The sequence below is a fragment of the Pongo pygmaeus genome, chromosome 1 (assembly GCF_028885625.2).
Source record: "Pongo pygmaeus isolate AG05252 chromosome 1, NHGRI_mPonPyg2-v2.0_pri, whole genome shotgun sequence".
Lineage (NCBI taxonomy): Eukaryota > Metazoa > Chordata > Mammalia > Primates > Hominidae > Pongo > Pongo pygmaeus.
This window is the reverse complement of record NC_072373.2, coordinates 209,572,462-209,597,232: the sequence shown is the minus strand read 5'-3', so window position 1 is coordinate 209,597,232 and position 24,771 is coordinate 209,572,462. Positions and strand designations below refer to the sequence as shown.

The 24,771-nt window shown below is 48.4% G+C and overlaps 1 protein-coding gene across 5 annotated transcripts in view; it reads right to left on the bottom strand.

Annotated features, from left to right (window-relative positions):
• Nucleotides 1-20,592: 20,592 nt before the first annotated feature.
• The window catches only part of ECE1 (endothelin converting enzyme 1), a 128,428-nt gene continuing 124,249 nt past the window's right edge, over nucleotides 20,593-24,771 (bottom strand). For all 5 annotated transcript variants that reach the window (XM_054502671.2, XM_063667444.1, XM_054502681.1 and 2 more), the window contains one exon: nucleotides 20,593-23,456. In XM_054502671.2, coding sequence (XP_054358646.1) covers nucleotides 23,280-23,456 — 177 coding nt within the window. In that variant the 3' untranslated portion in view covers nucleotides 20,593-23,279. The remainder of the gene's footprint in view (nucleotides 23,457-24,771) is intronic.

Sequence of the window (24,771 nt, the reverse complement as noted above, 5' to 3'; positions counted from 1 at the left end):
CCAAAAATACAAAAATTAGTAGCATGTGCCTGTAGTCCCAACTACTTGGGAGGCTACTGTGGGAGGATCGCTTGAGCCCAGGAGGCAGAGGTTGCAGTGAGCTGAGATCACGCCACTGTACTCCAGCCTGGGTGACAGAGTGAGATGGTCTTTAAAAAAAAAAAAAAAAAAAAAAAAAAGAAGTCACTTGACCAAGTTTACAGAACTAGTTTATAGTTGGGGTGGGGTTTAAACCCAGGTCACTCAAACACCAGATTCTGAACACATTACTCAGTCTCCTTCTGAACTTAGGGCCAAGGGCCTGGGGCAGGGATTATCAGCTCCATTCTTGCAGATATCGGGAGCTGAGAAATGTGAAGTAACTTGCCCAAGTCAGGAAACTGAGGGGCAGGAAACAGAACTCACATTTTCAGGCACCCAGTCCAGAATTCCTTCAGCTTACTCACTGCCTTCTAACCAACATCTGAAAAACAGAAAGACTGGCTCCTGTCAGCCCGAGTCAGCCATCTCACTGGGCAAGGGGAGGGTACGCCCTTCAGCTGTCTGCATCCCAGGATTCGGTCTCCAGGAGGTGGACCCGGGGCCTATTCCAAGCGTCTCTTTGGGTTTTTCTGCCCTCTGGTGGTAAATCTTGAAACTAGCAAGAAACAGCTTGCCTGAACTTCCCAGCACACTTCCTCTATAGAAAAAAGTTTTTGCCTTAGTGCTCTGGGACTCGCACTGTAATTCCAGCACGTTGGGAGGCCAAGGTGGGAGGATTGCCTAAACCCAGGACTTCAAAACCAGACTGGTCAACATGGTGAGACCCTCATCTCTATAACAACTAAAAAATTAGCCAGGCGGTCCCAGCTACTCAGAAGGCTGAGGCAGGAGGATTGCTTGAGCCCAGAAGGTTGAGGCTGTAGTGAGCCGTGATTGCAACACTATTCTCCAGCCTGGGTGACAGAGCAAGACCTTGTCTCAAAAAAAAATACATAAATAGGTTGGGTGTAGTAGCTCACTCCTGTAATCCCAGCACTTCAGAGGCCAAGGCGGGCAGATCACCTGAGGTCAAGAGTTTGAGACCAGCCTGGCCAATATGGTGAAACCCCGCCTCTACTAAAAGTACAAAAGTTAGCCGGGTGTGGTGGCAGGCGCCTGTAATCCCAGCTACTCGAGAGGCTGAGGTAGGAGAACTGCTTGAACCCCGGAGGCGGAGGTTGCAGTGAGCTGAGATGCCACTGCACTCCAGCCTGGGTGACGGAGTAAGACTCTGTCTTGAAAAAATAAAAATAAATAAATAAATAAATAAATAAATAAAAGAGTTGGCCGGGCATGGTGACTCATGTCTGTAATCGTAACACTTTCGGAGGCTGAGGCAGGTGGATCACCTGAGGTCAGGAGTTCGAGACCAGCCTGACCAACATGGTGAAACCCCGCCTCTTATAAAAAAAAAAAACCATATATATATATATACACAAAACACAAAAATTAGCTGGGCGTGGTGGTGGACACCTGTAATCCCAGCTACTCAGGAGGCTGAGGCAGGAGAATTGCTTGAACCCAGGAGGCGGAGGTTGCAGTGAGCTGAGATGGCGCCATTGCACTCCAGCTTGGGTGACAAGAGTGAAACTCCATCTAAAAAAAAAATAAATAAATAAAAATACAAAAGTAAAATAAAAAAGGGTTGAGGTGCAGTCTCCCTGCTGCCCTGGATGTGCCATGCTCCCCTTTTTTCTCTGCTTCCTGACTGGTCTCCCCATTTCCACTCCGGCTCTCCTCTGATCCATTCTCCGTGCAGCCTGCTGAACAGCTTTTCAAAGACCCCAACTAATCATGTGACTCGCTCCCTGCCTGTACTCCCCAGTAGCTTCCCATTGCTCTCAGGATAAAGTCCAGTCGTCATCTTATGACCCGTAGGATGCAGCAAATGGCCCCTGCCTCTCTCTCTCCATCCACCCTCTCTCCATCATCTTTAGCCTCACTGGGCCTTCTTCCAGTTGCTTGCATATGTCCAAGCCTCTTCCTAATTCGGCCTTACAAATGCTGTTCCCTTTGCCTGGCACACCTAGAAAATTCCTGCTTGTTCTTCAAGTCTCAGTTTAAAGGTACTTCCCTAGAGATACACTTTTTTTCTTTTTTCTTTTTTTTTTTTTTGAGATGGAGCCTCGCTCAGTCCCCCAGGCTGAAGTGCAGTGGCACGATCTTGGCTCACTGCAACCTCCGCCTCCCGAGTTCAAGCAATTCTCCTGCCTCAGCCTCCCAAGTTCAGGCAATTCTCCTGCCTCAGTCTCCCGAGTAGCTGGGATTACAGTCCCCCACCACCATGCCTGGCTAATTTTTGTATTTTTAGTAGAGACAGGGTTTCACCATCTTGGCCAGGCTGGTCTTGAACTCCTGACCTCATGGTCCACCCGCCTCGGCCTCTCAAAGTGCTGGGATTACAGGCGTGAGGCACCATGCCTGGCCGAGATACACTTTTTTTTTTTTTTTTAATTTTTGAGATAGGTTCTCACTCTTCACCCAGGCTGGGGTGCAGTGGTGTGATCATGGCTCATTGCAGCCTCAATCTCTCAGGCTTAAGTGGTTCCCCCACTTCAGCCTTCTGTGTAGCTGGGATCATAGGTGCATGCCACTATGCCTGGCTAATATTTTAAAAAGATTTTGTAGAGACGGGGTCTCCCTATGTTGCACTGGCTGGTCTTGAACCCCTGGCCTCAAGTGGTTCTCCTACCTTGACTTCCCAAAGTATTGGGATTACAGGTATGAGCCACCACAACTGGCAGAGATACTTTTTTTTTTTTTTTTGAGACGGAGTCTCCCTCTGTCACCAGGCTGGAGTGCAGTGGTGCAATCTTGGCCCACTGCAACCTCCGCCTCCTGGGTTCAAGCAATTCTCCTGCCTCAGTCTCCCAAGTAGCTGGGACTACAGACGCATGCCACCATGCCCAGCTAATTTTTTTGTATTTTTAGTAGAGACGGGGTTTCACCATGTTGGCCAGGATGGTCTCGATCTCTTGACCTCGTGATCCACCCGCCTTGGCCTCCCAAAGTGCTGGGATTACAAGCGTGAGCCACCGCACCCAGCCCAGAAATACACTTTTATATTGCCCTGCACTTCCAGTTTTAGCGTATTCTTTGGAATTGTAGTTACTTGTCTGGTGACTGCCTTTTGCTTATTTTTAATTTTTTTGTAGTGACGGGGCCTCACTATGTTGACCAAGCTGGTTTCAAATTCCCTGTCCTTCTGCCTTGGCTTCCCAAAGTGTTGGGATTACAGGCGTGAGCCACCAGTTCCAGCCCAACCTTTCTTCGTAGCTAACAAGAACCCTATCTCATTCTATGTTGTATTCCCAGCACCTAGCACAATTCCTAGCACATGGTAGGTTCTGAATATTAGTTGAATGAGTAAGTGAGTGAAGACAGCAAGCCAAAGAACTGGAAGCCATTTGAGAATTCAGAAGTCACTTGGGATCCTGCAATATTTCATCCATGGAAGTCTCAGCTGCAGTTTATCCATTGCTTAAAGTCATATGCGTGGCTAATAATCAGGAACTAGTTAGTTTCCTATTATATTAGCTCAAAGTATTATTCCTTAGGTAAAAATAGATTGCGTCTCACCACAGCACCACGGGAGTTTATTCCAGAACTTACTTTCCCTCATATCTCATAATGAACTAACTGTATCATCACCCAGAACAAGCCAGCAAATGACCATGGCAACCTTATTTTATGGTCTCCCACTATCTCACAACTAACTATACAGTCTTCACCACTAAAGTTATAGAGGTGGCCACTTCGCATCTGTATTTCTGCACCATCAGGTGCAGGTCTGGCAGCAGGAAGGGGCTGCAGCTGCAGGAATGCAGGGAGGTCTCAGCCTCACCCAGGCCCTTTCCCCTTGTAGAGCACAAGTGTTAGGCTGCAGGGAAATGGCAGTGAACCTTCAGCCCCAGGACACATGTGAAGACCCATTGCAGCTGGGGGGAGAGGGAGGGATGGAAAACCATCCTCGACCAAGGATTGTATGCCAATACCATTACGAGGTTCCTACTTTTGGGAAAGGGGCAAGAAACTCTCACATAGGATCTGCCAAACATACTAGGCAGAGTTTTGGTGCTGTGGGAAGGGGGAAGGAGCAAGATCACTGAGGAAGCCCCACTCTCAAGGCCTAGGGTGATGGAGTTTGCATAAGATTGAATTTGAACCAGGACAACAGACACCCCCGCTTTCTAAGGCTAGCAAGCATCAAGTAACAAGCACTAGCAATCTAACTTAGGGGTGGAAAGCTGGCAGGTAGAGCAGTAACACGGAGTAAATCCCTCCAGCAACCCAGCCCTCATCCTCAGCTTGAGATGATGCTAAAAGAATGGAGAGCCAGTGGTACAATGAAGGTAACCATAGCAACGATGAAGGTAACCACAGCAACAACGAAATCCAAACCCTGCCCAACTCCTGACCAGACTAACTTCAGCTCCAATACTAAGTGCTACATGCCCGTTTCCAGGAATGAATACTATTTAAGTCTCAACTGTCCTGCACACAATGTCAGGCACTTATTCAAAAATTACAAAACACTAAAAAGCAAGAAATACAATAACAATCCACCGTCAAGATACAAAGCAGAGCTGGGTGTGGTGATGCATGCCTGCAGTTCCAACTACTTGGGAGGCTGAGATGAGAGGATTACCTGAGTCCAGGAGGTCGAGGCTGCCGTGAGCCAAGGTCATGCCACTGCACTCCAGTCAGGATGACAGAGCAAGACTCTGTCTCAAAACAAGCAAACAAATAAACAAACAAGATAGAAAGTAATTCACTGAGCCAGCAATGCTAAAAAATGATGCAGTTGTTGAAAGCGACAGGAATTTTAGTCATGATTTATATGTTAAAGATGCTAGTAGAAAAGATGGACCACAAACAAACAGCTGGGCAATTTCAGCAGAGATAGAAACTATTTGAGTCAAGTGGAAATTCTGGAAATAAATGCACGGTAACAGAGGATGCATGCCTTCTAAAGGTGTATCTATATCAGCAGACTCCACAAAATTGAAGAAAGAATCTATAAAAATTGAAAAATAGGTTGATAGAAATTACCTGCACTGAAATACAAAGAGAAAGATAAGGCCGGACGCGGTGGCTCACGCCTGTAATCCAGCACTTTGGGAGGCTGAGGCAGGTGGATCACGAGATCAGGAGTTCGAGACCAGCCTGACCAACATGGCAAAACCCCGTCTCTACTAAAAATACAAAAATTAGCTGGGCATGGTGGTCCACACCTGTAATCCCAGCTACTCAGGAGGCTGAGGCAGGAGAATCACTTGAACCTGGGAGGCGGAGGTTGCAGTGAGCCGAGATTGCTCCACTGCACTCCAGCCTTGATGACAGAGTGAGACTCTTGTCTCAAAAAAAAAAAAAAAAAAAGAAAGAAAGAAAGAAAAATAAGTAAAAAAACAAAGAACAGAGCATCTGAGAACTGTGGGACAACACTGGGTTTTCAAATATACATGTAATTGGACTTACAAAAGGAAGAGAAAGAGAATAGGGAGAAGAAATGTTTGAAGAGGTAATGGCTGAGAATTTTCCAAAAATAGTGAAAGGCATGAAAACATATGTCCAAAAATCACAGAGAACATTAAATAGTATAAATATCTTCCCCACAAAAAACAAAAAACAAAAACCATACCTAGATACATCATAGTCAAAAAGCTAAAAGCCAAGGATATGCTGGGCGCGGTGGTGCACGCCTGTAATCCCAGCACTTTGGAAGGCCAAGGTGGGTGGATTGCTTGAGCCCAGGAGTTCCAGAGCAGCCTGGACAACATGGCGAGACTCCTGCTTCTGCAAAACACACAAAAATAACTGGCAGTAGAGGTGCGCACCTGTAGTCCCAGCTACTTGGGATGCTGAGATGGGAAATCCCTTGAGCCTGGGAGGCAGAGGTTGCAGTGAGCTGTGATCATACCGCTGCACTCCAGCCTGGGAACATAGGGAGACTCTGTCTCAAAAAATAAAAATAAAAAATTTAAAAAAATTTAAAAATAAAAAACAAAGATAAAGAGACAATTTTGAAGGCAGCCTGTATTAGTCAGGGTTCTCCAGAGAAACAGAGCCAATAAGACATGGATGGGTAGATAGATAGGGATGTATTATAAGGAATTGCCTCATGCAATTATGGAGGCTTACAAGTCCTGAGATTTGCAGGATGAGTCAGCAAGCTGGAGACACAGGAGAGTCAATGGTTTAGTTCCAGTCCGAGGGCGTGAGAATCGGGAAAGCCAATGGTATAGTTTCTGCACAAAGGCTGGCAAGTTTGAGACCCAGGAAGGGCTGATGTTTCAGTTGTTCTTTTTTTTTTTCTCTCTTGTTGCCCAGGCTAGAGTGCAATGGCACGATCTCGGCCCACTGCAACCTCCACCTCCTGGGTTCAAGAGATTCCCCTGCCTCAGCCTCCCAAATAGCTGGGATTACAGGCATGCGCCACCATGCCCGGCTAATTTTGTATTTTTGTTAGAGACGGGGTTTCTCCATGTTGGTCAGGCTGGTCTTGAACTCCTGACCTCAGGTGATCTGCCTGTCTTGGCCTCCCAAAGTACTGGGATTACAGGCATGAGCCACTGCGCCTGGCCTGATATTTCAGTTCTGATCTGAGGCAGGAAAGGAAGAAGCTGATGTCCCAGTTTGAAGGCAGTCAGATGGGAAGAATTCTGTGACTCAGGGAAGAGTCAACCTTTTTTGTTCTATTGAGGCCTTCAATTGACTGGATGAGGCCCACTCATATTAGGGAGGGCAGACTTCTTTACTTAGTCTACTGATTTGAATCTGATGCTGAATTAAACTCATCCAAAACAGTTTCACAGAAACATTCAGAATAATTGTTGACTAAATATCTGACCACCTCACACAGCCAAAGGGAAAAAACAACACGTTATTACATACAGAAGAACGAAGATAAGAATTATAGCTGACTTCTTATCAGAAACTATCCATGCAAGCATAAGACAATGAACCGACATCTTTAGTGCTGAAGAAACCATCAACCCAGAATTCTATATGTCGCAAGAATTGATTTCAGAAATGGGGGTGCTGGTAACGAATTCATACGTGGTGTAAATTGCACAGAACTCTACATGCACACACAGGAATGCATATAAAAACTCACATAAGTGAAATCTGAATAAGGTCTGTATTCTGCTTAAAATCGTACTCATGTCAGTTTCTTGAATTGACAATATCAGGTTTTGATATTGTACATAGTTATGTAAAATGTTACCATTAGGAGAAGCTAGATGAAGGGTAAGCAGGACTCTCGATGCTATTTTTTGCAACTTCCTGTGAATCTATTATTATTGTATAGATTCAGTTAATTATTTTAAAATAAAGAGGTGTATTTATTTTGTTATTATTATTATTTTTTGACACAGGATCTCACTCTGTTGCCCAGGCTAGAGTGCAGTGGCACGATCATAGCTCACTGCAGCCTCCACCTCTTGGGCTCAAGTGATCCTCCCACCTCAGTCTCTCAAGTACCTGGGACTGTAGGCATATACCACCATGCTTTGATATATATATATATATATATATTTTTTTTTGACACTGGGTCTTGCTCTGTTGCCCAGGCTGGAGTGCAGAGGCATGATCACGGCTTACTGCAACCTTGACCACTCAGGCTCAAGTGATCCACCTGCCTCAGCCTCTTGAGTAGCTAGGACCTCAGGTGTGCACCCCTACACTTGGCTAATTTTTTTTTTTTTTTTTTTTTGAGACAGGGTCTCACTCTGTCTCCAGGTTAGAGTGCAATGGTTTGATCTCGGCTCACTGCAACCTCCACCTCCCAGGTTCAAGCAATTCTCCTGCCTCAGCCTCCCGAGTAGCTGGCATTACAGGTGCCTACCACCATGCCTGGCTAATTTTTGTAATTTTAGTAGAGACAGGGTTTCACCATGTTGGCCAGGCTGGTCTTGAACTCCTGACCTCAGGTGATCTGCACACCTTGGCCTCTCAAAGTATTGGGATTACAGACATTAGCCACCGTGCCTGGCCACTTGGCTAATTTTTAAAATTATTTATAGAAGTGAGGTCTCGCTATGTTACCCAGGTTGGTTTCAAACTCCTGGGCTCAAGTGATCCTCCCTCCTTAGCCTCCCAAAGTGCTAGGATTACAGGTGTGAGTCACCACCTCCTGCCAAAAGACATGTTTAAATTATTTCTAGGCCGGGCACAGTAGCTCACACCTGTAATCCCAGCACTTTGGGAGGCTGAGGCGGGCAGATCAGAGGTCAAGAGATCAAGATCATGCTGGCCAACATGGTGAAACCCTGTCTCTACTAAAAATACGAAAATTATCTGGGTGTGGTGATGCACACCTGTATTCCCAGCTACTTGGGAGACTGAGGCAGGAGAATCACTTGAACCTGGGAGGTGGAGGTTGCAGTGAGCTGAGATCGTGCCACTGCACTCCAGCCTGGCGACAGAACGATACTCCATCTCAAAAAAAAAAAAAAAAAAATTCTGATTACCCTGAAAGATAATTGACAATCTAAAGCAAAAATAACAGCAATGTGGGCTGGACCCAGTGGCTCACGCCTGTAATACCAGCACTTTGGGAGGCAAGGAAAGAGAATCACTTAAGCTCAGGAGTTCAAGACCAGCCTGGGCAACACAGGGAGACCCTGTTTCTATAAAAAAAAAAATTAAAAAATTAGCTGGATGTGTGGTGGTGCCTACCTGTGGCCCTAGCTGCTCAGGAGGCTGAGGTGTCAGTGAGCTATGATCATGGCACTACACTCCAGCCTGGGTGACAGTGCGAAACCAGGTCTCAAAATAATAATAGTAATGTATTGTTGATTTATAGATGTGGAAATATACGAGCAGGGTGGAGGGATAGGGGAGATATTGGTCAAAGAACAGAAAATTTGTTAGGAGGAATAAGTTCAAGAGATTTTTTTTTTTTGTACATCATGGTGACCACAGTTAACAACAATATATTGTATACTTAAAAATTGCTAAGAGAGTAGATTTTTAAAGTTCTCACCACAAATAAAACGGTAAGTATGAGAGGTAATGCATTTGTTAATTAATTTGATGTGGCAGTTTCACAATGTATACCCATATCAAAACATCATGTTGGGCCAGGCGCGGTGGCTCATGCCTGTAATCCCAGCACTTTGGGAGACCAAGGTGTGCGGATCACCTGAGGTCAGGAGTTCGAGACCAGCCTGGCCAACATGGTGAAACCCCCGTCTCTACTAAAATTACAAAAATTAGCCGGGCATGGTGGTAGGCGCCTGTAATCCCAGCTACTAAGAGGCTGAGGCAGGAGAATCGCTTGAACCTGGGAGGTGGAGGTTGCAGTGAGCCGAGATCGCGCCATTGCACTCCAGCCTGGGGGACAAGAGTGAGACTTCATCTCAAACAACAACAACAACAAAAAAAAACCCACCACCAACAAAAAAACACATCACGTTGTACACCATAAATGTATACAATTTTTGGCCTGGTGTGGTGGCTCATGTCTGAAATCGCAGCTCTCTGAGAGGCCGAGGCAGGAGGATCCCTTTAGCCCAGGAATTTGAGACCAGCCTAGGCGACATGGCAAAATCCCATCTCTACTAAAAATACAAAATTAGCCAGACATGGTGGCACACACCTGTAGTCCCAGAGACTTGGGAGGCTGAGGTGGGAGGAATACCTGAACCTGGGAGGCAAAGGTTGCAATGAGCCAAAAGCGTGCCACTGCCCTCCAACCTGGGTGACAGAGTGAGACTCTATCTCTAAATAAATAAATACATAATAAATATACGACAATAATACACAAAAGATGGAAGAGATGAATTGTGAATATTCTTTTTTTTTTTTTGAGATGGAGTTTTGCTTTGTCACCCAGGCTGGAGTGCAGTGGCACAATCTCAGCTCACTGCAACCTCTGCCTCCTGGGTTCAAGTGATTCAATCTCAGCTCACTGCAACCTCTGCCTCCTGGGTTCAAGTGATTCTCCTGCCTCAGCCTCCCAAGTAGCTGGGATTACAGGCACCTGCCACCACACCCAGCTATTTTTTGTGTTTTTTAGTACAGATGGGGTTTCACCATGTTGGCCAGGCTGGTCTCGAACTCTTGACCTCAGGTGACCCACCCACCTTGGCCTCCCAAAGTGCTGGGATTACAGGCATGAGCCACCACGCCCGGCCAAGAAGAATCATCTTTTACGACACATGAAAATTATATGGAATTCAGATTTCAGTGTCCATAAGGAAAATGTCATTGGAACGTGCTGTCTCATTTGTGTATTGCCTATGGCTGCTTTTGTGCTCCAACAGCAGAACCTGGTAATTGTGACAGAGATAGAATAGTCTGCCAAGCCTAAGATGTTTACTATCTGGCCATCTACAGAGAGTATGTTTGCCAACCAGTGCAGCATGGGACCACGGAGCAGAGATTCTGGAATCAGTGTTTTTGCTCAAGGGGTTAAAGGGCTTTCACAGGCCGGGCACAATGGCTCATGCCTGTAATCCCAGCACTTTGGGAGGCCGAGGTGGGTGGGTCACCTGAGGTAAGGAGTTCGAGACCAGCCTGGCCAACATGGTGAAAACCCATCTCTATTAATAATACAAAAATTAGCTGGGCGTGGTGCACATGTCTGTAATCCCAGCTACTTGGAAGGCTGAGGCAGGAGAATAGCTTGAACCCGGGAGGTGGAGGCTGCAATGAGCCAAGATTGTGCCATTGCACTCCAGCCTGGGTGACAAGAGTGAAAATCATCTCAAAAAAAAAAAAAAAAAAGGCTGTTGCAGGTTGGTTGGTTGGTTGTATGAAATGTGGACCCGAAGGTAAATGAGTAAATGAAGCTGAAATACCAGAATTGCCTTGCTATCCTGCAAAGAGAAGGATCCAAAGGCTTAGGGGGGTTGGAATGCAGAGTGCATTCTTCATGGAAGACCTATATACCCACCGTGGGAAGATCCAGAGGACACACATTTCACCACTGTGGTGAATACATTTTTGAGAGGAGCTTCAACATCCTTGATTAGCTCTGTGGTCTTTTTCTCTTTTGGTTAGAAATTACAGTGGGGGCCAGGCGAGGTGGCTCACGCCTGTAATCCTAGCACTTTGGGAGGCCGAGGCGGGCAGATCACTGAGGCCAGTAGTTCGAGACCAGCCTAGCCAGCATGGTGAAATCCCGTCTCTACTAAAAAAAAATACAAAAATTAGCTGGGCGTGGTGGCATGCACCTGTAGTCCCAGCTACTTGGGAGGCTGAGGCAGAAGAATAGCTTGAACCTGGGAGGCAGAGGCTGCAGTGAGCTGAGATCCTGCCACTGTACTTTAGTCTGGGCGACAGAGTGAGACTCCACCTCAAAAAAAAAAAAAAGAAAAAGAAATTACAGTGAGAATTGCTATAATTTCCCATTGAACTGGGATCCCTAAATACAATGTGGATAATGAGATCCTGGGATAGCAGGGGTCAAGTGGCAGTACTTACTTGCCGAAACCACAGTGCACAGGTACTGTAATGAACACAGAGCCAAAGTAGTAACCAGAATGATCTGACTCACAGAGACCTATGCATGCATTGGCTAGTTGATCATGGCATCCCTTGAAAAGAAGAATATGAGTAATCTATTAAAGTCTTTTTTTTTTTTTTTTCCAGTTAGGGTCTCGCTCTGTCACCCAGGCTGGAGTGCAGAATCATGGCTCACTGCTGCCTTGACCTCCCGGGGTCAAGTGATCCTGGTGATTCCCATCACATCCCCATTCAACTTACCTATTTGGCCTGTGCAGAAAACAGATCAATCTTGGAGAATGACAGTGGATTATCGTAAACTTAATCAGACAGTAACTCAATTGCACTGCTGTTTCAGATATGGTTTAATTGCTTGAGCAAATTGGTATGTTCCCTGATACCTGATATGCAGCTACTGACTTGGCAAATGCCTTTTGCTCCATCCCTGTCCATAAAGACCACCAGAAGCAGTTTGCTTTCAGCAACACCTTCACTGTCCTATCTCAAGGATATATCAACTCTCCAGCATTTTTTTTTTTTTTTAATGATGGAGTCTCGGCTGGGCGTGGTGTCTTATGCCTATAATCCCAGCACTTTAGGAGGCTGAGGCGGGTGGAACACAAGGTCAGGAGATTGAGACCATCCTGGCCAACACAGTGAAACCCGTCTCTACTAAAAATACAAAAAATTAGCCAAGTGTGGTGGTGGGCGTCTGTAGTCCCAGCTACTCGGGAGGCTGAGGCAGGAGAATGGCGTGAACCCAGGAGGCAGAGCTTGCAGTAAGCTGAGATTGCGCCACTGCATTCCAGCCTGGGTGACAGAGCAAGACTCTGTCACAATTTAAAAAAAAAAAAAAAAAGATGGAGTCTTATCGGTTACCCAGGCTGGAGTGCAATGGCGTGATCTCGGCTCGCTGCAACTTCCGCCTCCTAGATTCAAAGGATTCTCCTGCCTCAGCCTCCTGAGTAGCTGGAATTACAGGTGCGTGCTACCACGCCCAGATAATTTTTGTATTTTTAGTAGAGATGAGGTTTCACCATGTTGGCCACCAAGTTGGTCTTGAGCTCCTGACCTCAGTTAATCCACCCGCCTCAGCTTCCCAAAGTGCTGGGATTACAGGTGTGAGCCACCATGCCCGGCCAACTCTCCACCTTTTTGTCATAATTTAGTTCACAGATTTTTTTTTCCTTCTTCTTTTTGGCAGGGATATATACAAAAAATTCTGGCTTCAGGCGGTCCTCCTGCCTCAGCCTCTCAAAGTGCTAGGATTACAGGCGTGAGCCACCGCACCCAGCTGTTCACAGGGATCTTGATTGCTTTCCGTTTTACCCAAGATGCCATATCAGCCTACACATTGATGCTACTGTGCTGAATGCACCTAGTTAGCAAGAAGCAGCAACTACTCCAGCCTTATTGGTAAATTCAATACCCAGTTCATGTTGGGAGCTCAGCCTGCATGGTAACTAAAATTCAGGGGCCTTCTACTCTAATGACATTTCTAAGGATCCAGTAGTCTCAGGCATGTTGAGTTAGTCCTTCCTTTTTTTTTTTTTTTTTTTTTGAGATGGAGTCTCACTCTGTTGCCCAGGCTGTAGTGCTGGAGTGCAATGGCGCAATCTTGGCTCACTGCAACCTCTGCCTCCTGGGTTCAGGCAATTCACCTGCCTCGGCCTTCTGAGTAGCTGGGATTACAGGCATGTGCCACCATGCCTGACTAATGTTTGAATTTTTAGTAGAGACCAGGTTTTACCATGTTGGCCAGGCTGGTCTTGAACTGCAGACCTCAAGAAGATATCCCTTCTAAGATGAAGAATACATTGTTGCAGCTGGACCCTCCTATAACCAAGAAAGAGGCACAAGGCCTGGTGGGTCCCTTTGGATTTTGGAGACCACGTATTTCACATTTGGGTATTTCGCTCTGACCCATTTACTGAGTGATCTGAAAAGCTGCTAGTTTTAGATTATTTATTTATTTATTTATTTATAGCTACACTCTCTGGAATGGGAAAAAACTGCTAGTTTTGAGTGGGACTCAGAACAAGAGAAGGCTCTGAAACAGGTCCAGGCTGCCGTGCAAGCTGCACTGCCACTTGGGCCATAGGATACAGCAGATCCAATGGCACTTGGAGTGTCATTAGCAGATAGAGTTGTCTTCAATCTTCGGTAGACCCCTCTAGGTGAATCACAGTGCAGACCCTTAGGACTTTGAAGCAGAGCCCTACCATCCTCTGTGGATAACTACTCTCCATTTTTTTTTTTTTTTTTTTTTTTTTTTGACAAAGTCTCGCTCTGTCGCCCAGGCTGGAATGCAATGGCGTGATCTTGGCTCAATGCAATCTCCACCTCCTGGGTTTAAGCGATTCTCCTGCCTCAACCTCCCGAGTAGCTGGAGTTACAGGCATGCGCCACCATGCCCAGCCAATTTGTGTATTTTTAGTAGAGATGGGGTTTTGCCATGTTGGCCAGGCTGGATTGTAGGCGTGAGCCACCACACCCAGCTAGCAGAAGAGGATTTTAATAATCAAGTGGGGCCAGGTGCGGTGGCTCACGCCTGTAATCCCAGCACTTTCGGAGGCTGAGGTGGGTGGTTCGCGAGGTCAGGAGATCGAGACCATCCAGGTTTCATGGGGCCAAGAGTCAAAGGGTAGAAATTAGGAGTGACTCCAATCCCTTTTTTTTTTTTTTTTTTTTTAAGATGGAGTCTCACTCTGTCACTAGGCTGGAGTGCAGTGGAGCAATCTCGGGGCTCACTGAAACCTCCAGTTCTTTTGTTCAAGCGATTCTCCTGCCTCAGCCTCCCGAGTAGTTGGGATTACACGCACGTGCCACCATGCCCAGCTAATTTTTGTATTTTTAGTAGAGATGGGGTTTCACCATGTTGGCCAGGATGGTCTTGATCTCCTGACCTCGTGATCTGCCTGCCTCAGCCTCCCAAAGTGCTGGGATTACAGGCGTGAGCCACCGCGCCTGGCCTCCAATCACTTTTATCCCTACTGATGCACTAGCAGCATTTCTGCTTCCGTCCCCATGACCTTAAGCTCTGCTAGTTTAGAGTTTGGTTCCAAAGGGAGAAATGCTTCCACTAGGCAACACAATGATTACACTGAACTGGAAGTTGAGGCTGCCACTCAGTCGCGTTGCACTCCCCATACCCAAAATTAACAGGCAAAGAAGGTCACTGTACTGGCTGGGATGACTGGTCTTGATTACCAAGGGAAATTAATTACAATTGCTACCAAGCAGCAATTGTATTGCTGCTACACAACAGAGGTAAGGGAGAGTATATCTGGAATACAGGAGCTCCCTTAGGGCATCTGTTAATATAGACAGTCTTTGTCTTATGATGATTTGACTTATGATTTTTTGGCTTTATGATGGGCAAAAGTGATACGCATTCACTAGAAACTATCCTTTGAATTTTCAATTTTGATCTCTTCCTGGACTAGCAATATGGAGTACAATGCTTTCCCATGATGCTGGGCAGTGACGGTGACCGCGGCTCCCAGTCAGCCACATGATCATGAGGGTAGACAGCTGATACTGTAATCTACAGTGTGCTGTATTTAATAAATTACATGAGATAGTCAACATATCTAGTCAACAAAATAGGCTTTGTGTTAGATGATTTTGCCCAACTGTAGGCTAATGGAAGTGTTCTGAGCACATTTAAGGGCTAAGCTATGATGTTCAGTAGGTTAGATGCATTAAGTGCATTTTCAATTTAGGATATTTGCAACTTAAGATGGATTTATCAGGGCTAGGTGCAGTGGCTCACACCTGTAATCTCAGCACTCAGGCCAAGGCAGGCAGATCGCTTGAGCCCAGGAGTTTGAGACCAGCCTGGGCCACATGGTGAAACCCTGTCTCTACTAAAAATACAAAAAAATTAGCCAGGTGTGATAGTGCATGGAGGCTGAGGTAGGAGGATCACTGGAGCTTGGGAAGTTGAGGCTGCAGTGACCAAGATTGCACCACTGCCCTCCAACCTGGGTGACAGAGTGAGACCCCATCTCAAAAAAAAAAAAAAAAAAAAAAAGAAAGAATGAAGATAGATTTATCAGGACATAACCTCATTATAAGTGGAGGCGCATCAGTACCATGTCCTGTGACTAAAGTAAACAAAAGCAACAACAGCCCAGTTCAGGCAGGACTATTAACGGTCCAGGAATTTCAGGAATGAAGGTTTGGGTCACCCCACCAGGCAAAGAACCATGACCAGATGAGGTGCTTGCTGAGGGAAAAGGAATATGGAAAGCGCAGTGGAGGAAGGGAATTATAAAGACCAGCTCTGACCACATGACCAGTTGCAGAAATGAGGACAGTAATAACTATTAGTATTTCTTCCTTATTTTGTTATGAATGTTTGTATATAGATTAGCCAAATATTTTTGTTTTCTTCCCTCTTATTACCTTATCGTCTAACATGAGATGTATTAATAATTTAGGCTGGGTGCAGTGGCTCACACCTGTAATCCCAGCTTTTTGGGAAGGCAAGGCAGGCAATTGCTTGAGGCCAAGGAGTTTGAGACCAGTCTGGGCAACATGGCAAAATCCTGTCTCTACAAAAAATACATACAATTAGCTGGGGGTGGTGGCGTGCACCTGTAGTCCCAGCTACTGGGGAGGCTGAGGCAGGAGGATCACCTGCGCCCAGGAAGTGGAGGCTACAGTGAACCGAGATTGCACCACTGCACTCCAGCCTGGGTGATAGAGTGAGATCCTGTCTCAAAATAAATAAATAAATAAAATAATAGTAAACTTTATATTATGGTATTTAGGTTACAGGATATCAAAAGAGAAGAATGAGCATTATCCAAGGATTTTGCATCTTCTCCTGGGGAAGGGTTGGTGTGTTTTTGGTTGCATCCAGGATAGTTGTATCATGTTAGGTTTAAGTACGACTTTGTTATTGTGTGTATTTGGAAATGAACTGTGGTTTAAGGATATCAATGAGGAAAATTAAAATTCTTCCATGATTTTAAAAATTTTTTCTTTAGCCTCAGTCTAGTTGTCTTCCCTACTAGATTGATTGATTGATTGATTGATTGATGGAGACAGACTCTCACTCTGTCACCCAGGCTGGAGTGCAGTGGTGCAATCACAGTTCACTACATCCTTGACCTCCTGGGCTCAAGTGATCCTCCCACCTCAGCCTCCAGAGTAGCTGGGACTACAGGCATGTGCCACCACACTCTGCTAATTTTTGTATTTTTTTGTAGAGACGGGGTCTTGCTATGATGCTCAGGCTGGCCTCAAACTTGTGGGCTCAAGCAATCTTCAGGTTCCCAAAGTGCTGGAATTACAGGTATGAGCCCATTGCACCCAGCTTCCCTATTTTTTTTAAAGAGATGGAGTCACAGCCTCCCTTTTTTTTTCTGACAGGGTCTCACTCTGTCAGCCAGGCTGGAGTGCAGTGGCGTGATCTCAGCTCACTGCAACTTCTGCCTCCTGGCTCAAGCAAACCTCCCACCTCAGCCTCCCGAGTTGTGGGACTACAGGCATGTGCCACCACACCAGGCTAATTTTTGTATTTTTAGTAAAGACAGGTGTCTTGCTGTGTTGCCCAGGCTGGTCTCGAACTCCTGAGCTCAAGCGGTCCTCCTGCCTCGGCCTCCCAAAGTGCTGGGATTACAGGTGTGTGCCACTGCACAAGTGCCCCCTTTATCCCATACCAATTCCCACACAGACACAGAAGTATTTCTTGCTGTCTAATCCATTCTAAGTGTTCAATTTCTCTATTCCCACACCAATACCATATATGTAATTCACTATTGCTTTATAACATATTTTGATCAGGCCAGCTACTTCATTGTTCTATTTTTTCTGAATTGTCTTGCTTGGCTACTCTTTTTTTTTTTGAGATGGAGTCTTGCTCTATCGCCCAGGCTGGAATGCAGTGGCACGATCTCAGCTCACTCCCAGGTTCACACCATTCTCCTGCTCAGTCTCCCAAGTAGCTGGGACTACGGGCACCTGCCACCATGCCTGGCTAATTTTTTGTATTTTTAGTAGAGATGGGGTTTCATCGTGTTAGCCAGGATGGTCTCGATCTCCTGACCTCGATCTGCCTGCCTCGGCCTCCAAAAGTGCTGGGATTACAGGCGTGAGCCACCGTGCCCAGCCTGCTTGGCCACTCTTGTGCATTTGATCTTCTATGTCAATCAGTTTTTCAAGTTCCATGAAAAATTACCTTGAGATTTTGGTTGAGAGTATACTGCAATAGCAAATTAATTTTGGGGAGAATTGGCATTGTTTTATTATTATTATTTGAGATAGAGTCTCAAATAATAATAAATCTAATAAATAATAATCTGCAGATAATTGCATTGTCCCCCAGGCTAAGTGCAATGGCGCGATTTCAGCTCACTGCAGCCTCCGCCTCCCGGGTTCAAGCTATTCTCCTGCCTCAGCCTCCCGAGTAGCTGTGATTACAGGCGCCCACTGCCATGCCCAGCTAATTTTTTTTTTTTTTTTGTATTTTTAGTAGAGATGGGGTTTCATGATGTTGGCCTGGCTGGTGTTGAACTCCTGACCTCGGGTGATCTGCCTGCCTCGGCCTCCCAAAGTGCTGGGATTACAGGCATGAGCCACTGTACCCGGCCGGCATTGTTTATTATATTGAACCTTTCCATCCATGATCAGGGTGTTTACCTGCATTTATTCAGTCTTCTTTTTTTTTTTTGAGACGGAGTCTCACTCTGTCGCCCAGACTGGAGTGCAGTGGTGCGATTTTGGCTCACTGCAAGCTCTGCCTCCCGGGTTCATGCCATTCTCCTGCCTCAGCCTCCCAAGTAGCTGGGACAACAGGCGCCCACAACCACGCCCGGCTAATTTTTTGTATTTTTAGTAGAGATGAGGTTTCATCGTGTTAGCCAGGATGGTCTCGATCTCCTGACCTCGTGATCTGCCTGCCTCGGCCTCCCAAAGTGCTGGGATTACAGGCATGAGCCACCGCGCCCGGCCTATTCAGGTCTTCTTTTATGTTCTTCAGGAAAATTGCATAGTTTCCTTTATAAAGGACTTGCCCATTTCTCACTGGGTTTCTTCTTGTATTAGATTCTCGAAGTGTGGACTCTTCTCCGGTCCCTCCCTTCTGCAGTTCCTTCACCCTTACGGATAGCCTCTGCTGCGCCCTTTTCCTTACACAATTTATTATTTTCCATTTGTTCCCAACTTCCATCCTGCGTGTATTTCCATCTGCTTAGCTGCAGGGTAAATCCCTGAAGGGCCAGGCTGGGGTTTTAATTCCTGCTTGGGGAGTGGGGTGTGCACGGAGCTGGGTGGGGAGGGGGTAGGATCTATTGTTAACGAAGAAGGGAGAAGGAGGAGGGGAGGAGTGAGGGGTCCCAGGGTCTCAGAGCGGGGAGGAAGGAGGCCAAGGCGGGCGGATCACCTGAGGTTGGGAGTTTGAGACCAGCCTGACCAACATGGAGAAACCCCATCTCTACTAAAAATACAAAAAATTAGCCAGGCGTGGCATCGCGTACCTGTAATCCCAGCTACTCAGGAGGCTGAGGCAGGAGAATTGCTTGAACCTGGCAGGTGGAGGTTGTGGTGAGTCGAGATCATGCCACCCCACTCCAGCCTGGGCAATGAGAATGAAACTCCGTCTCAGGAAAAAAAAAAGAAAAAAGAAAAAAATTGAAAATAGGGTCATTGCTGATGTAATTAGCTAAAACAGGGTCATTAGGGTTGGCGCTAATCCAGTATGACTGGTGTCTTCATTAAAGGCGGAAATTCGGACAGAGACAGGCACGCATGCAGGGAGGACGCCATATGAAGACGAAGGCAGAGGTCCGGGTGATGCTTCTACAAGCCAAGGAGCACCAAAGGTTGCCAGAAGCTAGGAGAGCCTGGAACCAAGTCAATGTTGCCAACACACTGATCTTGGACTTTGAGCCTCCAGAACTGGGAGTTGTGCAAGCCCACCAGTTTGTGGTGCTTTGTTAGGGTGGCCCTAGCAAACCCATACCCTGTGATAGGAGAAGGAAGCCTGTGTGAGTTTCCTGATACTGACTGGGAAGTTAGGAAGGGCTTCCTAGAGGAGGAGAAGCTGAGCTGGGGTTTGAAGGATGGGTAGTTTATCAGGCAAGAACATTCCAGGCAGTGAAGAACACATGCAAACCCCAGGAGGCACAGTGTACATCACAGACTCTTTCTTGAACTTTTCTTTCCTTTTTTTTTTTGAGACAGAGTCTTGCTCTGTCACCCAGGCTGGAGTGCATTGGCATGATCTTGGCTCACTGCAACCTCTGCCTCCCAGGTTCAAGCGATTCTCCTGCCTCAGCCTCCTGAGTAGGCGGGACTACAGGCGTGCGCCACTGTGCCCAGCTAATTTTTGTATTTTTAGTGGAGACTGGGTTTCGCCATGGTCATCAGGCTGGTCTTGAACTCCTGACCTCAAGTGATCCACCCATCTCAGCCTCCCAAAGTGCTGGAATTACAGGCGTGAGCCACCATGCCCAGCTTTTTCTTTTTCTTTTTTTTGAGATGGAGTCTAGCTCTGCTGCCCAGGCTGGAGTACAGTGGCGCGATCTTAGCTCCTGCAATCTCCGCCTCTCAGGTTCAAGCGATTCTTCTGCCTCAGCCTCCCAAGTAGCTACGATTACAGGAGTGCTCCATCATGCCTGGCTAATTTTTGTATTTTCAGTAGAGCTGGGGTTTCACTACATTGGTCAGGCTGGTCTCAAACTCCTGACCTCAGGTGATCCACCTGCCTCGGCCTCCCAAAGTGCTGGGATTGCATGCATGAGTCACCGCACCCAGCCCTCCTTGCACCTTTCTTTGATTTTCCCTACTGCCTGCCCTGCCCAAACATCTGAGACCTGGAAACTCCCTTGCTCGAAGATAACAGAAAAATTTTTACCAGGAGGCCTCTTGGACCCAGGTGGTGATGTGCATCATTCTCACCAGCAGGGGGTGCTCACACAATTGTAGGTGAAGGAAGGGTGGCTGGGGGCACAGGTACTGAGCAACCTTCTGGCATTTGTCAGGGTCCAAGACCCCTGCTCTCAGGGGCAGGTGCGCCCACACCTGGAGAAGCTAGGGTGGACAGCCCTGTGCCAGCCTCACAGGACACACAGCACCCTGGGAGGACAGACACCCAGACACATGGCCCTCCGTACAAGTACTTTATTTCCATTACAATAGTGCCACACCAAAACTACAGTAGCACAAAACATAATACAAAAAATAGATTCCCAGCTCCCAACCCCATGTCCACGCACCCACAGAGAAGCCAGCCCTATGGCTCCCCAGGCCTAAGGGGAGGGGTCTCACTTCATTTTCCTTAAAGCTCTGGAGCAGGTGGCGGCAGTGGCAGGGGCTTCCACCCCTGCTGAGCTTGAGCCCTCTTCTTCCCCAACCCCCTGCCGGCCCTGGCAGACCTGAGCCATGAGTGTGGTCTCCATTCCCTCGGGCTGCACCCCCAGTCCTAGGACACCTGCCTCTGTCCAGGGAGGGGGTCCAAGCCCATGGTGCTGGTGCTGACACTGCAGGACCACCTCCCTCCACATGGAAGGCAGGAGGGTCGGGGGAGGGGAGGCAGAGGGGACACCATGGCTGGGAGAAGCCCGCCTCTATGTGGCAAGGGGACTGTGGCTGGCTCCTGCTCCAGCTACTTTGCGGGTTCCTGTCTCCTCTGCAGAGCTACCAGGACTGCTGCGTGCTGGGACCAGGGCCTCCATCTGGAATCCACTCTCGACACCCTGCACCAGCTTGGAGGCGGATCCCAAGGTGGCAGGGGTGTCCCTGTGCTGTCTGCTTCCTCTCGGGCAGGAGGATTCCAGCTTCCCAGGTGAGGGGAGAGCACTGTCTGGGCAGGGCTGGGCCAGGAGGCCTGGGCTGCTGAGGTGGGAAGGCGGTGGCTGTGGAGGGCACGTGCTTCCACTTGGTGGAGCCCGTGAATCTGCTATTGGAGAAACTGTGGTCTCAGGGAGGAGACAGACACCACAGGCCAGACTGGGTTGAGGAATCTTCCCCTCACAATGTCCCCTGGCTAAAAGCATCCATCTAGCTGCGAGTACTATCTTGATTCAACCCAGGGGCCGACAATGGACAATGCAGCCCAGGGTAAGTCCAGCAGTTTTGCAGTCTTCCGATGCCCCGCGCCGTGGACCTGCCGGCCAGAGCTCCTGGGCTCCCATGGAGGTTAGCCCTGCAGGCACCGGGGAAATGGGGCTATGGCCTGTGCTTCAGTCAGGACACCTGGGGGCTGCACTGCGGAGGCCAAGGGGCATCTAGGGGCAGGGGCTGTCTCCTTGGGGTGGAGACTGGCAGCTGCAGCCTCAGATAAGGCACTAGAGGACTAGACTGGTCCTGGGAGCCAGGCCCAGCCATGTGGTGGACGACGGTGCTCAGAGAGAGGATTTGGGTCCTGCGGGAGGTGACAGCTCTTTCTCTTTTCTTATTTTTGGGACGGAGTCTCCCTCTGTCACCCAGGCTGAAGTGCAGTGGCACAATCTCAGCTCACTGCAACCTCTGCCTCCTGAGTTCAAGAGATTCTCTTGCCTCAGCCTCCTGAGTAACTGGGATCACAGGTGCCCACCACCATACCCGGCTAATTTTTGTATTTTTTTTAGTAGAGATGGGGTTTCCCCACGTTGGCCAGGCTGGTCTTGAACTCCTGACCTCAGGTGATCCACCCACCTCAACCTCCTGAAGTGCTGGGATTACAGGAGTGAGCCACTGGGCCCGGCCTGTTTTCTCTTTTCTCCTTTCCCTGGGGAAGAGGGTTGGCCAGACAGACCCTGGTGTGGCTGGGATGGGGGACTGCTGCAGAGAGGTAACGGGCCCCTGAGATAGACATGGGACAGCCCGAAAAGGTGGGACTGAGAGGGGACACTTGTGGCCAGCAGTGTATCTCTGACAGAGTCTCACCCCACAGGGCTCCTGCAGTCTGGATTCAGGGTGCTTGGTGTCCCCAGATGGTGTTTGAGGGTCCTGACCCGACCTCATTCTGCCATAGCCATCAGTCCCCTGCTGTGGCTTTGGGGATCAGAACTTCCCAGCTAGGGCTCCCACTGTTGAACTCAGGGGATGGAGGCAGGCTAGCTAAAGGGGCAGTGCCCATGAGCTGGGCCCCCCCAGAGCCGGCTCCTCTCTCTGCCTGGCCTCCACACCTCTACTTGTCTCCACGCCTTGCACAAGGTGACAGGAGCTGAAATCACACATCCCAAGAGCTGAGGCAGCTGTCTGATTTGGAGACTTGCTCTGTGGCCCAGGGATCCCTGCCTCAGCCCAGCCTCACAGGGAGTGGGGAAGAGGGATCCCTGCCTCAGCCCAGCCTCACAGGGAGTGGGGAAGAGAGGGAATAAATCAGTGGGGCTTCCCTTGTCCACAGGTTATTTAGAAAAACAGAACATAATAAATATACCAATTCTTTCCTTAAAAAAAAAAAGTGTTTAAATGCATTTTTCCCTGAAGATTTCCAGTGTATTCCACAATGTTTAAAAAATAAGTTTCCCCAAAAATATATCTTGAAAGCATTTGACACAGTGGTATTTGTGGCGTATCTGGCGCTTGTCAGCGTGGGGCCCGGGCCTGATGAGCCACCAGCCCGGCACCCGAATGCCTGCTGAAGGTGGCGCACACGTGTGCCTGGGATGTCCGGCTCTTCACAGGGGATCAGATTGCGGGTCACGTGGAGAGCCAACACCATGGGCTCGGTTCTGGCTGAAAACCCTCCAGTGTGAGGAAGCAGGGCCCCGGGTGGCCAAGCGGGCTGAGCAATGCCCTGGAGGCTGGATGGGGGTCTCGTCCTCAGCCCCTTCCCCTCCTCCGTCTTGGCTCTCTCCGCTTCGTCCTTACCAGACTTCGCACTTGTGAGGCGGGTTCATGGGTGAGCCAGGCAGGCAGCGGAAGTGTTCTGAGAACTCCTTGGAATTGGAGAGGGAGCCGATGACCCGGAAGCGAGAGGGGCTGTGGGGATCGGTGATGAGGCCTTCGTGGGAGCTCTCAGGTGTGCGGACAGAGCACCAGACCTTTGAAGGGGCAACAGGGAGAGGCCAGGGTCACTGTGGGGCTCTGGGGCTGCCAGATTGCCCCCATTACAACAGCAGGGGAGGCCAGGTGTGGTGGCTCACACCTGTAATCCCAGCACTTTGGTGGCCAAGGTGGGAGAGCTGCTTGAGCCCGGAGTTCATGACCAGCTCGGGCAACATGGCAAGACCCCATCTCTACAAAAAATTAAAAAGAAAAAAAATTAACCAGGCATGGTGGTGTGCACCTACGGTCCCAGCTCCTGGGGAGGCTGAGGTGGGAGGATCACTGGAGCCGGAGAAGTCAAGGCTGCAGCGAGCTCAGATTGTGCCACTGCATTCCAGCCTGGGTGATAGAGTGAGAGATCCTGTCTCAAAAAACAAAACAAGGCTGGGTGTGGTGGCTCATGCCTGTAATCCCAGCACTTTGAGAGGCCAAGGCGGGGTGAATCGCTTGAGGCCAGGAGTTCAAGACCAGCCTGGCCACCATGGTGAAACCCCGTCTCTACTAGAAATACAAAAATTAGCTGGGCGTGGTGGTGCATGCCTGTAATCCTGGCTACATGGGAGGCTGAGGCAGGAGAATCACTTGAACCCGGGAGGTCGAGGTTGCAGTGAGCCGAGATCACGCCATTGCACTCCAAGCTGGGCAACCGAGGGAGACTCTGTCTCCAAAAAAACAAAACCCAGAAAATACAACACCAGGGGGATGAGCCCCCCACCTGATCCTGAGATCCCGGGAGTCAGGAGGGCCCCGAGTGGGTCGGGAAGAGACAGTGGGCTGGTGTAGGGCTGCTGTGTCACCTCCCATACCAGCAGCCTCTAACGCAGTTGTCTCCAAACTGTTCTCCTTCAGCCAGCGCAGCATCTCTGAGGCACCTGCATTCGATTCCATCTGAACAAAGGACTGTGTCCAAACACCAGTTGGAAAAGCTTGGATTTAGTCCAGATCTCTCATTTCCTGGGCAGAACAAATTGTCTAATGGCCTGGTAGCTCTGAGTGCCAGCAGAAGGCTACCAGATGAATGCGACTGAAAGGATGATCTGGGATGATCATAGCAAGACAAAATCTTGCTATGTTGCCCAGGCTGGAGTGCAGTGGCGTGATCTTGGTTCACTGCAACCTCTGTCTCCCAGGTTCAAGTGATTCTCATGCCTCAGCCTCCCAAGAAGCTGGGACTACAGGCAGCCACCACCACGCCTGGCTTTTTTTTTGTATTTTTTCATAGAGGCAGGGTTTCACTAGGCTGGTCTCAAACTCCTGACCTCAGGTGATCCGCTTGCCTCGGCTACCCAAAGTGCTGGGATTACAGGCGTG